Source organism: Megalobrama amblycephala, linkage group LG6, assembly GCF_018812025.1.
Source record: "Megalobrama amblycephala isolate DHTTF-2021 linkage group LG6, ASM1881202v1, whole genome shotgun sequence".
NCBI lineage: Eukaryota > Metazoa > Chordata > Actinopteri > Cypriniformes > Xenocyprididae > Megalobrama > Megalobrama amblycephala.
In genome coordinates this window covers 41582158-41598966 of record NC_063049.1, presented here as the reverse complement: position 1 = coordinate 41598966, position 16809 = coordinate 41582158, and the positions used below count along the sequence as shown (strand labels likewise).

At 36.8% G+C, this 16809-nt stretch overlaps 1 protein-coding gene across 2 annotated transcripts in view; it reads right to left on the bottom strand.

Annotated features, from left to right (window-relative positions):
• grb14 (growth factor receptor-bound protein 14) overlaps positions 1 to 16809 on the bottom strand; it is a 91529-nt gene that overhangs the window by 52190 nt on the left and 22530 nt on the right. For both annotated transcript variants that reach the window (XM_048194671.1, XM_048194672.1), the window contains exon 3: positions 11594 to 11720. In XM_048194671.1, coding sequence (XP_048050628.1) covers positions 11594 to 11720 — 127 coding nt within the window. The remainder of the gene's footprint in view (positions 1 to 11593; positions 11721 to 16809) is intronic.

The following is a 16809-nucleotide window of genomic DNA, read 5'->3' as shown; positions in this document are numbered from 1 at the left end:
ATATTGGAATCCATGTGCTTTTTTACTGCTTACACGTTTGTGGGTCATATCTGATCTGTGCCACACATTGGAATTGGGTCACTTGAACCATGTAATGTAAATGCAGCCATTACCATTATATTTATGGAAAGTCCCCATAAAACATGGAAACCCATCTGTGTGTGTGATAGTAATTAAATAACATCAATTGGGAAAGCAAACAATAAGACAAAGGGCTTCATTTATTTGCTCAAAAATATACAGCAAAAACAGTAATATTGAGAAATATTATTGCAATTTAAAATAACTGTTCTATTTTATATATATATGTTCAATGTATTCCTGTGATCAAAGCTGAATTTTCAGCATCATTACTCCAGTCTTCAGTGTCACATGATCCTTCATTCTAATATGATGATTTGATGCTAAAGAAACATTTCTTAATTTGAAAACAGTTGTGCTGCTTCATATTTTTTTGTGGAAACGGTGATGCATTTTCTTTCAGGATTATTTTGTAACCTTATAAATGTGTTTATCATCACTTTTGATGAATATAATATAAAAGCTTGTTTCCACCATGAAATAAAAAAGGTAATTGCGACTTTTTATCTTGCGTGATATAAAGTCACAATTGCAAGTTATAAAGTCAGAATTGCATGATATAAAGACAAAATTGTGATTTATAAAGTCAGAATTGCATGATATAAAGACATAATTGCGTGATATTAAGTCAGAATTGTGAGTTATAAAGTCAAAATTGAGTGTTATAAAGTCAGAATTGTGATTTATAGTCAGAATTGCAAATGATAAAATCAGAATTGAGTTATAAAGTCAGAAATGCGTGATATAAAGACAAAATTGCGAGTTATAAAGTCAGAATTGTGAGTTATAAAGTCAGAATTACGAGTTATAAAGTCAGAATTGAGTTATAAAGTCAGAATTGTGTTATAAATTCAGAATTGAGTTATAAAGTCAGAAATGCGAGTTATAAAGTCAGAATTGCAAGTTATAAAGTCAGAATTGAGTTATAAATTCAGAATTGAGTTATAAAGTCAGAAATGCGAGTTATAAAGTCAAAATTGAGTGTTATAAAGTCAGAATTGAGTGATATAAAGTCAAAATTGCGAGTTATTAAGTCAGAATTGTGAGTTATAAAGTCAGAATTGCAAGTTATAAAGTCAAAATTGTGAGTTATAAAGTCAAAATTGTGAGTTATAAAGTCAGAATTGTGAGTTATAAAGTCAGAATTGTGATTTATAGTCAGAATTGCGAGTTATAAAGTCAGAATTGAGTTATAAAGTCAGAATTGAATTGTGAGTTATAAAGTCAGAATTGAGTTATAAAGTCAGAATTGAGTTATAAAGTCAGAATTGAATTGAGTTATAAAGTCAGAATTGTGTTATAAAGTCAGAATTGCGAGTTATAAAGTCAGAACTGAGTTATAAATTCAGAATTGAGTTATAAAGTCAGAAATGCGAGTTATAAAGTCAAAATTGCGAGTTATAAAGTCAGAATTGCGTGATATAAAGTCAGAATTGAGTGATATAAAGTCAAAATTGTGAGTTATAAAGTCAAAATTGCGAGTTATAAAGTCAGAATTGCGAGTTATAAAGTCAGAATTGCGAGTTATAAAGTCAGAATTGCGAGTTATAAAGTCAGAATTGAGTTATAAAGTCAGAATTGCGAGTTATAAAGTCAGAATTGCGAGTTATAAAGTCAAAATTGTGAGTTATAAAGTCAAAATTGCGAGTTATAAAGTCAGAATTGAGTTATAAAGTCAAAATTGTGAGTTATAAAGTCAGAATTGTGAGTTATAAAGTCAGAATTGTGAGTTATAAAGTCAGAATTGAGTTATAAAGTCAGAATTGTGAGTTATAAAGTCAGAATTGCGAGTTATAAAGTAAAATTGTGAGTTATAAAGTCAAAATTGCGAGTTATAAAGTCAGAATTGCGAGTTATAAAGTCAGAATTGTGAGTTATAAAGTCAGAATTGCGAGTTATAAAGTCAGAATTGATTTATAAAGTCAGAATTGTGAGTTATAAAGTCAGAATTGCGAGTTATAAAGTCAAAATTGTGAGTTATAAAGTCAAAATTGCGAGTTATAAAGTCAGAATTGTGAGTTATAAAGTCAGAATTGAGTTATAAAGTCAGAATTGCGAGTTATAAAGTCAGAATTGAGTTATAAAGTCAGAATTGCGAGTTATAAAGTCAGAATTGAGTTATAAAGTCAGAATTGAGTTATAAAGTCAGATTGCGAGTTTAAAGCAGAATTGAGTTATAAAGTCAGAATTGAGTTATAAAGTCAGAATTGAATTGTGAGTTATAAAGTCAGAATTGTGTTATAAAGTCAGAATTGCGAGTTATAAAGTCAGAATTGAGTTATAAAGTCAGAATTGAGTTATAAAGTCAGAATTGTGAGTTATAAAGTCAGAATTGAGTTATAAAGTCAGAATTGAATTGCGAGTTATAAAGTCAGAATTGAATTGCGAGTTATAAAGTCAGAATTGAGTTATAAATTCAGAATTGAGTTATAAAGTCAGAATTGCGAGTTATAAAGTCAGAATTGAGTTATAAAGTCAGAATTGCGAGTTATAAAGTCAGAATTGAGTTATAAAGTCAGAATTGCGAGTTATAAAGTCAGAATTGCGAGTTATAAAGTCAGAATTGAGTTATAAAGTCAGAATTGAATTGTGAGTTATAAAGTCAGAATTGTGTTATAAAGTCAGAATTGCGAGTTATAAAGTCAGAATTGAGTTATAAAGTCAGAATTGAGTTATAAAGTCAGAATTGTGAGTTATAAAGTCAGAATTGAGTTATAAAGTCAGAATTGAATTGCGAGTTATAAAGTCAGAATTGAGTTATAAATTCAGAATTGAGTTATAAAGTCAGAATTGCGAGTTATAAAGTCAGAATTGAGTTATAAAGTCAGAATTGCGAGTTATAAAGTCAGAATTGAGTTATAAAGTCAGAATTGCGAGTTATAAAGTCAGAATTGCGAGTTATAAAGTCAGAATTGAGTTATAAAGTCAGAATTGAATTGCGAGTTATAAAGTCAGAATTGAGTTATAAAGTCAGAATTGTGAGTTATAAAGTCAGAATTGTGAGTTATAAAGTCAGAATTGAGTTATAAAGTCAGAATTGAGTTATAAAGTCAGAATTGCGAGTTATAAAGTCAGAATTGCGAGTTATAAAGTCAGAATTGAGTTATAAAGTCAGAATTGAGTTATAAAGTCTGAATTGTGAGTTTATATCTCGCAATTCTGAGAAAAATGTCAATTACCTTTTTTTTTTTAATTTAGTGGTGGAACAAGCTTATAATGTGCCCTTGATAAATAAAAGTATTAATTTCTTTCAAAAAACCAACATCCAAACAAACTTTTGAACGGTGCTGTATATAAATGTGTTGGGTCACCACTCTACTGCGTAGAATCTCTGGACAGAACCGAGTTCAGTGTAAATCGTCCATTTAAACCATTCTTTAAAAAGGTTTCATGAATGTTTTGCACAGATATTTGTTCTTCTGGTGTTGAATGGTCATGAATGAGGCTCACTATGTGTAATTAAACATGAGTGGTTTCTCACTGCATTGTTTTCAGCACGCTGGAGCAGAATGTCTCATTTTCATGTGAGCGTTACTCTCCAAGATGTGCGACATGAGAAAGGGGAAGTACAGTGAGCAGGAACACTCCTAGCCAGGAAGACACATCATGTCTGTTTGTGTTTAAAGTTCATGAAAAGAGAGCTGGGTTTTCGCAAAGTTACATTCTGTCTCGGGAAGACAAATTTAGCCAACTCAGCAAATAAAGCAAGGCCAAACGGTGGTGCGGAGAATGAGGGAGCGATAGCATTTATGGCTAATAATAACTTGTTCGTTGCCTTGAAATATAGCAGCATGTTCCAAGTCAGTGTCGGGGGAAGCGAGTAACCCCTGGTCCTTGAACTATAATGGGCAGTGTTGAGTCGTGCTGAATGAAGCTGTAATTTGCTCAGCCGCGGTTCAGGCTTACATAATCGCTATAAGATGATATGCACCAGAGTGCCTTCTTAAATATTACAGCGATAAGAGAGATGAGAGACAAACGCTGAGATAAGACTCCTGACTGACAAATTGCCTGTGTTCTATAATGCATGTGGAATTATTTATTCAACACACAATCTCATAAATATGAGTTACAGAGCTTGTCATCATTTGCTTTTCTCACAACAAAATTACTAAAAGTTTAACTAAAAACTATTTCAAAATATGAAAAAAAAAACTATAACACTTTTTACCATTGCGATGACTTGGAAAAAGAATATCCTGAATTAATTTAATGATACTCAAAATAACACTAGTCTGAGCTTTTGCTATTTTAATTTTTAAAGTGCCCCTAACATGCAATTTTAAAGGTTGCTAATTTTGTTTCCAAGGTCCAAAAATACTTTAAAGGGGACATATCATGAAAATCTGACCTTTTCTGTGTTTAAGGGCTATAATCGGGTCCCCGGTGCATCTACCAACCCAGAAAACGTGAGAACGGACAACCCAGTAACTTTGTTTTGGTAAGCCTTTCTCTACAAGCATGTGAAAAAACGAGCCGCTCAGATTTCGCTCCACTAGTGACGTAGAAGGGGATCTTATTATAATATTACCGCCCCTTAATCTGCATGTTTCCACCCTGGCTGCGTGAGATTCTCCAGCTTTGTTGTTGTTGAGCAACCAAAGCATGAGCGGTTAAAGCTCCGCCCTCTTCTGGAAAGGGGGTGGGAGCAGCAGCTCATTTGCATATAAATGGACACACACAAAAAAAGTGTGTTTTTGCTCAAACCCAAATAGGGGCAATTTTGACAAGCTATAATAAATGATCTGTGGGGTATTTTGAGCTGAAACTTCACAGACACATTCTGGAGACACTAGAGACTTATATTACATCTTGTGAAAAGGGGCATTATAGTTCACCTTTAATTTTCTCATAACATACACTGCAGCATCACCTCATTTATCAGAGAGTCTGAAAACAGTTCATTCAAAGATTCGGCCTCTCTAAACCCCTCCTTTCTGCGAGCTACTCTTCTCTGATTGGTCAGACGGCTCAGTCTGTTATGATTGGTCTACCGCTTACAGTGCATGTCGGAAACTAAACGCCTATTACCATATCTGAATTTCAGCTCCAGATCTTCCTCAGCGCTTGATACACAGAGATACGAATAGTAACAATGGCGTCGTTTTTTCCGTATATAAATTCCAGCGCCAGTCCTCATCCTTTGGAAATGGAAAGAGGATTTACAGTGCTAAAAACAGTGTCTTCTTGGCATGTCAACAACACAAACCAAACCAGGCCTCAGCTACAATTACAGTGTTTGAGGGCGGGGCAAAGCAGATGTTGTTCATGAGCAGCCAATGAAGATCATAGTCTGACATTATGCAAATTTGTAACATTGTTATGTAGGTTTGTAACAGGAAGCGAGACTTGAAATGCTGACGACTCATTTCAGCAGTTCAGAACTGACTCTTTCCTTTAGGAGACAATAACTTTATTTGTCGTGCACTTTGATCATTAAAACTTTGCAGACCTTTTACATTCACAGACAGCTATATTACACAATACATGAAAGGTTATATTCAGAAAAGCATAATAGGGGCAAGAATGGACAAAAAGCACCATAAAAGTATCATACCAACAGTCAGTTTCCCCCTCAATATTGCGGTCACATATAATTAAAGCTGTGATCAGTCATGTGACATGCAATGGTGGACAGTAACAAAGTATTTTTACATTTTATATTTTTTCACTACATTTCACAAAAACATATATTGTTTGCCATTATTTCAAAGTAACGAAATAGAGAATTACAATGTCATCATTCATTCTTTGAACTGATTCTTCTCAGTGAACAGGTTCACAATTTGCATTAAACGATTCACTTGTGAATTGATTTGCAGTAGTTAACAACACACTGATTCAATGACCAGAAGGGAGTGAATCTTTAGTTCAACTCATTGAACTGATCTTGTCCAACTCAAAATGAGTCAAAAACTGGGAGTAACGTGATCTTTAGGGCACTCATTTTGTGTTTTAAAGAGGCAAGAAAACAATACAGGGGTTGAAATGACATTAGGGAATATAATGCTGAATAGAAAAGCATATAAAAAGGGTGAGTAAATTTCATCATATACTCACTCTCTTTTGCTTTAAGTATATGCTTTTCTGTTCACAGGGTCTTTTCAAGAAGTTCTCAGTGTTTTGTGACACAGAAAGCCATAATGCCGTGGAAGACTATCATTGTCCAGATCACTCTCACGGAACATTGATTGTGGGGTATAAAACAGTTTCACTGCATATGGATCAACTCAAGTGTGAAAACGGATCAGGGCTGGTGTCTGGGAGAGGTTAGCGAGGCCGAAGACAAGGAGAGCACAGCTGACGCACCCAGAGGGCTCTGAGACAGCACTTCTAACTCTATGGGCCTTTGTCATGTAAATGTACCATGACACTGCAAGCACAGAAGTGCTTTCTCACGACTGAAATAGCTTTTAAAGACCACATAAAATAAAGCCTTGCCAATGGCTAGGGCCTCTGGGCTAAGCTGGTAATATAAAAAGCATGGGACGAGGCTCTTTTCTACATTAGTGTAATTAATCTAGAACATTTGTGGTGAGATGCTTTTCTTGCAAAGTGGCAACAAACCATGTGTTCTGAAGCGAAGGCCTTGTGGGTTTGATATCGGTAAAATGCTGCCCTCTTGATGCCAATGACAGCCACATGCATTGCTTCATGCCCACCTAGAGGAAAGTTTATTGCTTTTGCATATCTCCATGTCCCAGTTACTGTCTTTCATTGATGTCCCAATCAAGTTTTTTGTGCCCCCAGTCTGAGCCGAGCCATTTATTATTGAGTATCTGCCGATACAGGGTCTTGATCTGATCCAATGTGTACAGGGCCATGCAGAGAGCTTCTCAGGGGCTCAAATGTAAGAAAGGGACATGTTTCACTACAGAGTAATTCCAATATAACAATTACTACAGTAATTATACTTATAGGCCTATATTATTATATAGCTATATGTATATATGTGTATAAACGTATACATACAGTATGAAGACATTGGTAGTCATTATAATAGTGGACACTGTAAACAGACTGGTCACAGTTATGAATATAGGACTACTGATTTAAACTTCTTGGATTTTATCAGACATTTTATCAGACAGTCTGACGAAAGATAAAAATAAACTACTTTCAAGTGATTCGCTACTAAAGTGTGCATCAAATACCACAGCTAGTTTCATTGGTTAAGGTTAGGGTGAAGGGTAGGGTTAGGGACTAGTGTTTGATGTAGACAATTAACATTGTGTTAATTGTGTTATCATTTTCACGTCCAGCTTTTCACTAACCACATTGTTTAAATAGCAAATGCACTCGCGCCCATTTGTTTGCCCATGGGCGTGCTGGTCTGAAAACGAGGTGTGTTCAGGTGCATTGTTGGCGTGTTGCTATTTTGAGGCAACTGAAAACAACTGCACCATTGACCAACTGAAACCTGCTCTGAAGTCAATGACGCGGTATTTTTTTTGCTATTTAAAGAGCGTGTTAGTAATATGCACCTATAGGCAGGTGCACAATGTGGTACACTCTGCTTATTACACACACAGGGACATGCAGCAGCACACAAACATGCCAAATTTTAAAAAAATAAAAGGATTACGATGTAAAAGATTATTATTGTGTACATAAAGATAAAAATGCCTTCATGTCATAATGGATGGTCATTGCATGTATCAGAATTACCTATTTGCCGCCGACCCGAGGGAGTTAAAGAGATTTTTACTATGAGTAGAGCAAAATTCTTTCACAATGAACATCAGAAGTGTTGAATTTACAAAAAAATGCTAAATTATCACCAAATCACACACACGACTGACACTTCACATGCAACAAATGAAGAAAGAAAATCTCCCACGTTTACTTGCAGTGTCTTTAAATCTAAAAACCAATACTCCAACACAGACAAGAGGGAATCATTAGCGTTGGGGTGAAGGGGGCGGTTGGGACAATGATCCAACACTTTACTCAAGCTCTCCACATCTATTCATCTGAGTCTCAGAGCAGTGTCTGGGGGCAGGGCAGGGCTATGATGTCATCGCTTTCTGCATGCTGACCGTGTGACTCAGACGTGCTGTCAGACAAACAGCTGTGAGCACTAACATTCTCCTTTTGTCCTGTGTGGGGCAACGTCTCAAAAGACCTGCCAATCAAAGCACCCCGGGACACAGACCTGTGCAGGAATTGACCCTTTGCTAAGCCCCGCCCCTTTGGTTACTATCACTAAGACCTTTACATACCATCGCATAGGAATTAATTCAGTAATGTGCTTATAAAGTGACTGGATATTATTCTTTTGGCACTGCAAAACATTTTATATCTGTCATTTTTCTTTAAAAAAATGTTGAATTACACAGTAACATGATTAAAAAGCACATATACTGTCAATCAGAATAGAATATAATCAAATCAGATAAAGGACTGTAGTTGGACATTTTTACAATTACTAAAAGGTCTGTTAATTGCTAAAAACGTATATAAACTATCAGACGACAGAAGGCATGTAGAAGATTGTGTGCAACAGGTTTTTCAGCAGTTTTGATCATGTTGATCATTTAGAGGCATTAGAAATTTGCGTATCAAATATGGGTTAATATAGGGTTAAAATACTAAAATGCAACAGTCCTCCATTGATTTTAAAAGTGTATAAAAGCTTAGAAGAATTGATAAACGTAATAATGCAGCAGTTGCTAAGGTACGACTGGTCAGTAATGTGTTAAAGCAGGGCTTAGCAAAGGGTCAACTGCACCAACAAGAGCTCAGGAGGTCACCAAAGCTGCATTTCGCTGTCACAGCTGAAGTTTAAGTATTCCCCCTCCCCTAAATCATCCCGAAACAAAAACAAATCCCACATAATCCCATCAGCGTACTCAAACAATAGCAGGCCAGGCACTGGAGAATTGCAATCAGCATCTAATGTGGCGAATCAGGTAACAAGACCCTTATTGTAATCTTGAGAGGACACTTCACTGCCCAAAAAGAACAGTTCGCACAATCAAGCTCTTTAGATGATGTGCTACAGCAGTGATTCCCATTTTGCTTGGTTTGTTCCACATAGGCTGAATAGGCATGCCAGGAACGCCGTCAATCACCCCAGCCTAGTGCATTAGTCGCTGCAAATGTGCCCTTTTACAGCGTGATTTTACAGCATTGAGTATTGTAGCCAATCACAGGCATGTCTGTTGAAATGAGTTGTGAGAATCCACCCAATATCCCTCAAAACACTAAATGGGTTTCTGTTTAGTGCCAGTTTAAAGGGGACATACCATGAAAATCTGACTTTTTCCATGTTTAAGTGCTATAATCGGTTCCCGGTGCATCTACCAACCCAGAAAACGTGAGAAGTACAACCCAGTAACTTGTTTTGGTACGCCTTTCTCTGCAAGAAAGTGAAATCTGAACCGCTCAGATTTCACTCCCCTTGTGATGTAAGAAGGGGATCTTATTATAATAGTGCCGCCCCTTAATCTGCACGTTTCCACACACGCCGCCGACATTTTGTTTTCACAAGCCACAACAGTGTACCAGTTCTAACACCATGGCAAAAGTTGGTATCATATTGGACAAAAGTTGGACAAATCAGGAGCGTTTCTATCCGAGCGATATTTTGGAATAAATATTAGACTATTCACAGCATTTGATAGCAATCATAAACGTTAGCCTGGCATGTATGGCTCTGTTTGGCAAACAGGTATGCTAATGTATAGTGGGCGTCCATACACAAAAGATGAACATGACGGCACATGATAGTGGATGAGTTGAATCAACTCCACAGCAACTACATAAATTTATCCACTAACCATTCAGAAACGTCCAGTTTCATTCTAAAAGTTGTAACTTCTTCCTGAGTCTCTCCATCAGTGTCGACTCCGGTTTGAACAATGTAAGGCTGAACACCGTTACTGACAATCCTCATTTTGTTTACGTGAGATTCTCCAGCTTTGTTATTGTTGAGCTGTTAAAGCTCCACCCTCTTCTGGAAAGGGGGCCGGCAGCAGCAGCTCATTTGCATTTAAAGGGACACACACAAAAACTGTGTTTTTGCTCACACCCAAATAGGAGCAAATTTGACAAGCTATAATAAATGATCTGTGGGGTATTTTGAACTGAAACTTCAGACACATTCTGGGAACACCAGAGACTTATATTACATCTTGTGAAAGGGGAATTATAGGTCCTGTTTAAAAACACGTGAAAACGATAAACTTTCTTGAGGAAGCACCACTGGCATGATCATTCAGATAGGTGACTATAGATTTAGGGGGCTGGGATGACAGATAAGACCTAGAACCGCCCCTGACTCCAAAAACCAGCTGTTGTACTCTATTTGTGTTGCTGCCCAGCCCTGGACCATCTTTTAGGGCAGATGCAGTCTGGGTCATCACCTAATCTCTGCAAACTAGCACAGCAAAAAGTTTTCGTGACACTTCCACCCCATCCCCCTCTGGTTTTCCCTCCTTTTCAGCAATATACTGTGTCCATAATTGCTAGCCTCATATATATTATACGAGAGGGATCATTACCGCCAGCCTCAAATGTAATGAAGGCCCCCATAATGGCAAACTGCAAAGCCACATTATGACGGCACATTTCAATGTGCTGTAATTTGCAGATTTTGCTGCAGGTCAAAGCTGTTCCGGATGGCCATCCATAACATATATTTGTTATATAATAAGATCCACAAGGGTCTTGGTTTTCCCAAATCAGCATTGCAAGCAGATTGCATTGGCCGTATAAGTCTATCTATCTATGTGGCCTGTATAAAATCGTAACCTTTAAACTTTCAAGCTTTTAAAACTATTTTAACCCTTGAGGTACGACTTTGTCAAGCTGACAAATCAAAGCATGTTTCAATGTACAATCCTTTTCTAATGTTAAAAATGTTATATTGCCCTTTGCCAAGCTTTTCCCTTGTTGTACTACTGGATTAGAAACTAAATCCAAAAATGGATAGATTCAAACTGCTGACACAGCAATTTCATTCCCCCGTCCCAGTTCATTTCCATTCCTGCTAAACCGGTTTAACATCGCTGTGTTCCCTGTGTACGTCACTAGCACTCTAGGGAGGTTTTCACATTCTGCCTGTTTATCAGTCTCTTCTGCATCTGTTTGTATGCAGTATTTCAGTCTCATTAGAGGTTTTTAATGTACTTACTGACTGGGAATTAAACTAAGACAGTGGAACATGAAATGAGAGAGACCTGATGAGTTTCTTTTGGCTCCTGAAATTTTTAACCAAATAAGCAATCAATCTGTCAGCCAAACAATTGCTTAACCATTCATTTATCAATCAATGCAAATGCATACATGCAAAAAAATATATGCATCCTGATATGATACACTATGGCTCTGTTCCAAAAACTAGTGAGATTTCTATGTAGGCAAACACAGAAGCTGTTCCAAAAGGTAGGCCGCCCACTAAGAAAAGTTCCAAAGAGAAGCCAATCCCATAATGCTCCCTATGTAGGCCACAGACAGCGAAGCAGCTCTTCTGAACAGTAGTGGCTCGAGTAAATCATGTATGCCTCACCTGAGTCGCACTGGTTTTGGTCCAGGGTAACAGACACTCAGACACTAGAGAGACAGCGGACGGCAGCAACTCTGGGAAGGGATTTGGGACGGATCCAATTTGTGTATCATCCACCTCTCTACCTTTCCTGCGGAGATAAAGAGAAACCAGTGATAAGAGACATGAATAAAAACAATGACATCACCCTGATTCCCACGACAAAAACCCAATAGGATTTTTTCCACTTTTGGATTATAAGATTTGTCATCAAGATAATCTATACAGATGAACACAACTTTTATGAACAATTGGCAGAAATAAAAAGCTAAACGTAGACTATAAACGAACTACACTATGGTCACATGACTTCAATGTCACCATTAAAGGTGCTACAGAGGATATTTTCGTCGACTGAGAAACCAAAGACTGTTAGTGAGGTTTTGAAATGAGCGCATGCGTAAGAACAGCCCCCCTCCTTCACAGCTCATTTCGAGGGAACGCCTCCCAAAACTCGTGCACAAGTATTGGAACACGAGTGTTTACCACCGGCATTCGCTGTGTCGTGTTAGTGGATTCATTATGTCGGACTCACCGCAGGTAACTCATAATCTGCAGTTGTTACTCCTGATTCCTGACAAAAACATTGCATGCGGCGCCTGTGGAGTGTGGAAAGTTACTGGAGAGCGCAGCCGCGCACGTCTCACACAAGGAACGTCATGGCAGTGATTGACAAGCAAGAGGGCCAATCGTTTACGCGATGATCGCGTAAACGATTGGCTGATGTTTTTAAGGCCCTACCTCATGCACAGATGATGTATAATGATATTATTCCTTTCAGTGCACCTAATAAATAGTCTTTTATCAGTTAGTAAAGACAGTTTCAAGTAATATTGCAAAAATGTATAAAACAAAACATCCTCTGTAGCACCTTTAAAGGGTTAGTTCACCCAAAAATGAAAATAATGTCATTTATTACTCACTAACTCATGCTGTTCCACATGACCTTTGTTCATCTTCGGAACACAAATTGAGATATTTTTGTTGAAATCCGATGGCTCAGTGAGGCCTGCATAGCCAGCAATGACATTTCCTCTCTCAAGATCCATTAATGTACTAAAAACATATTTAAATCAGTTCATGTGAGTACAGTGGTTCAATATTAATATTATAAAGCGACGAGAATATTTTTGGTGCGCCAAAAAAACAAAATAACGACTTATATAGTGATGGCCGATTTCAAAACACTGCTTCATGAAGCTTCGGAGCGTTATGAATCTTTTGTGTCGAATCATGATTCGGATCATGATTAGCGGACTAGCGGACTTGTTAAGCGTGATGAAATATAATGTCACAGACGAACCTCTGTAGTCCCATTTAGCCAACTATTAGCAAGCATAAAAGTAAAGTAAAAGCTTTAAAATATTTAAATTCACAAGGGGGTATTGTATATGTCATCGATTAAAAACGTGAAAATATCTTGAGCTTGTTTTCACAAATCTTGTTTCAAGCTTTCATCCAAAAACCCGCTCAAAAAACCCACTGACTTCAGGACACTAACACTAACCAGGTTTTGAATGAACTGAATTGCGGGTTCCGTCGCGTCGCTTCACTTGCATTGCAAGCGGCAAAAGTTGAAGATTTCTCAAATTTTCAAGCGCCAACGCGGGCGTCATCCAATCAGATCGCCCTATGCAAATACCCTAGAGCAGTCGCTGGCCAATTGCGCTCGTGGAACACCGGAAAGTAATGTGATTGGCTGTTATCACTATATCGGTCACGTCAACACAAGCTTCAGACACGCTCTCCGTCAAGCGTTGACACTGACGCCCCGTGTGAATGCAGCGTAATGCATAAGAAAACAAATTAGTGCATAATAAAACCAACTGAACGTAATTTCTTACACTTGATTAAATGTTAATTAATAATTATAATAGCCTATTAAGTGAGTCATTGAACATCATTAATTTGTTTCATTTATAACTGAAATATTTGGACATTTAACACTTTAACACATTTGCACTTAGGGTAAGTGCAAATGTGGGTAAGTGGGTATCTGTATGCTATGCTAGTACATAAATGGCCATAACATAGTTGAAACAGAATTTATCATAACATGATTTTGTAGGAATTGAACACGGGCACTAAAGAGAGTACCTATTAAAAGCAATTTGAACCAGTGGGACCCAATTTGTCATTACACCGGAACAGAACATCATACAAATGGAAGTAAGAATCCATCATGACAGCGCTCATCGTTTGCTCAGGAAAAAGGTGGATAATGCCTGTTGCTTTTTGGCCTCATAATGGTGTAGTTATAGTTTCTACAAACTGGGACAAACTGTTAAAGCTAACCAGGCAAGTTGCCCTGGCACCTAGCTTTTTATATTTTATTTTATTTCAAGTAATGAAGAAGGTATTTATGGTTTTAGTTTTAGTTAAACGCCTTTTAGGCACCTTGACAAAGGCTTTTTGCCGAAACGTTGGTGAATAAACTGTTTGCAAGTGAGTGTGCAGTCATATTTTTCATGCACGTTTGGATTTATCCTTCTTGGCTTGCACCTCAGACGGAGTGCGTTCGTTTTTTCTTTTATAATTTGGTTTTAGTTAAATCACAATGTGCATCTGCAAAACTCAAATTTACCTCCTCAGGGAAAACTAGCGGCATCAAAATAGCGCTTATCATGCATGTGAGACGCGAACGACATTTCATAAACCAGACGATCTGCATTCTCAGCGCAGCAGACAGCAGCTGTGTGAGGCTGCGGTTGATGTCATATGATGACAGACTGAATGACTGAAGTTCCGTCTCCCAGGCAACACAGTCTTCAGCCAGAGATGACTTCATCGGCTGTACCTGAACGATCCCCGGAGGGCCGGTGTAAAGCGAGGAGCGGCAGTCTGAAGCTTCGTGATCATGTGCTTATTTATAATCCGTTTAGAGAGTTCTGTTGATGGGTAAATCTCACGGAACACGTCGAGAACATGCACGGGTCGTATTTCACCACCTAAATTGAAAGTAATATTGTTTGCTTAAAGAAAATGAAGCTTGTTTGTAGGACCATTAAGAGATTTTGGGGATTATTTCCATCCTGACGTCGCATTTTCTTTAATATAACGAGGAAAATAATAATGCTAAATTGTAAAGTTTTAATACATCATTTTATTATTATGTTTTGTAGTAACTTTTAATGCATCAGTTCTATAGTGCTAGATTTTTTTTTTCCTTTTGATACAATGAACATAATACAATGTGTATAAAGAGTAACTTGCAGTGGCTGCAAACTCATTTGCCAGTGTGTGTGTTTTGCTCTATTTCAGCTGGAACGCCCAACAAAGAGGAGGAATGGATACTTGAGAAGACTTGAGAGAGAGGGAGAGAGAGTCTGACTGCTTTTATATTCCTATTCACTGAAGCTGGCAAAAAGAAATATCCACAAAATTATATATATATATTAAAATGTAATTTATTCCTGTGATCAAAGCTGAATTTTCAGCATCATTACTCCAGTCTTCAGTGTCACATGATCCTCCAAAAATCATTCTAATATGATGATTTGCTGCTCAAGAAACATTTCTGATTATTGTCAATGTTGAAAACGGTTGTGCTTCTTCATATTTCTGTGGATTCTTTGGTGAATTGAAAGTTCAAAAGAACAGCATTTATTTTAAATAGAAATATTTTATAACATTATAAAGTCTTTACTGTCACTTTTGATCAATTTAATGCATCCTTTCTGAATGAAAGTATTAATTATTTTCAAAAAATAAAAATAAAAACATAATGACCTCGAAGCACACATTATATTTATGAATACTTTTGCATCAGTATGATTTCCATTACTACAAATTACTACTTTTATTCAGCAAGGCCACATTAATTTTATCAAAATTAAAAGTGAAGTCATTTATAATGTTATGATTCTATTTCAAATAGATGTTTGTACTCTATTTGTACTCTAGATGTTTTTATTTGAACTTTTTGTTCATCAAAAAAATCATGAAACAAAATGTATCACAGTTTCCACAAATAAATGAAGCAGCACAACTGTCTTGTAGAACATGATTTTTACAAAGGAACATCCCTAGAACACGACTGGACTATTTTGGCCATGATTTTGCTTAGCAATTGGCAATTTGCTTTTCATTTTTGTGAGTAAACTTCAGTTAGCAGATTATAGTCTTCTCTAAATAGTCACATGGATAGTCACACTATTTAGTCTAAATAGTCACATAGTCACATATCTCAAGAGTTTTACAGATATCATTCTCAGATCTGAAATATAACAAGATCAGACTTGTGGCTTTAGATGCATTAAATTTTTTTGTCATAAAAATATTACCTGGAAATTATTTTCTAAAAACTTTACAACACATGTAAGCCTTTATACCTATTTTTCTTTATGATTGTAATAAATTCTTATTTCACAGTAAAAGTGATAATCTGCAATCGTTATCTATTCCTACCTGAATTAAAGGCACAATATGCAATTTTTCACCACTAGGGGTCGATTATTCAAAACAAAGGTGTAGCTTGATGACGCCTTGATTTTGTGGAATCATGGGAGGTGTTGTCTTCACGTCTACAGCTGGTGGAAAAGAATCCGACAGGACTCGGGCAGAAAAATTTTAATGATGTATTAAAGATTTATTAACATTATTGTAGTATGAAACAGAAAGTCTTTGGAGAGGAACGAAGCCGCTGGAGCGATTGCTAATGAGAGACGAACGCGACACACGTCTCGAGAGCAGCAGAGCTTTTATTATGTCACAAAAGAGCGCTTTCGCTTCGTCCAGTCAAGTGTATGTGGGGTAAAGCAGCACTGTTTATCATATTAGATACATTTGTGTGTTGAAAGTTGTTATAGTGCTACTCTGTGCGTTCGCTCGGCGGCTGCTATGAGACACTTGTTGCACACTGCATAAGCTAGATTGATATTAGTCATGGTAAAACATGGTACTCGCTGTAAATCAAGAAAACGAGATTTAAACAATAAGACTTACTGTGTTGAGCTATATAACATGATTCGTTTTCTGTCAATAAATGTATCCAAACAGTTGCTCCTGTCTAATAAAACACATGATATATTAAAGCGGTCCTGGTTAAAATTGCTTATTTCTCTGGATTTAAACATTCTTTGAAACATTTAGGATAATGTAAGTACACAAGTAAACAAAATACATAAGTGTTCTAGTGGTTTTTGGATATTTTAATCCAAAAATCTTACATATTGTGCCTT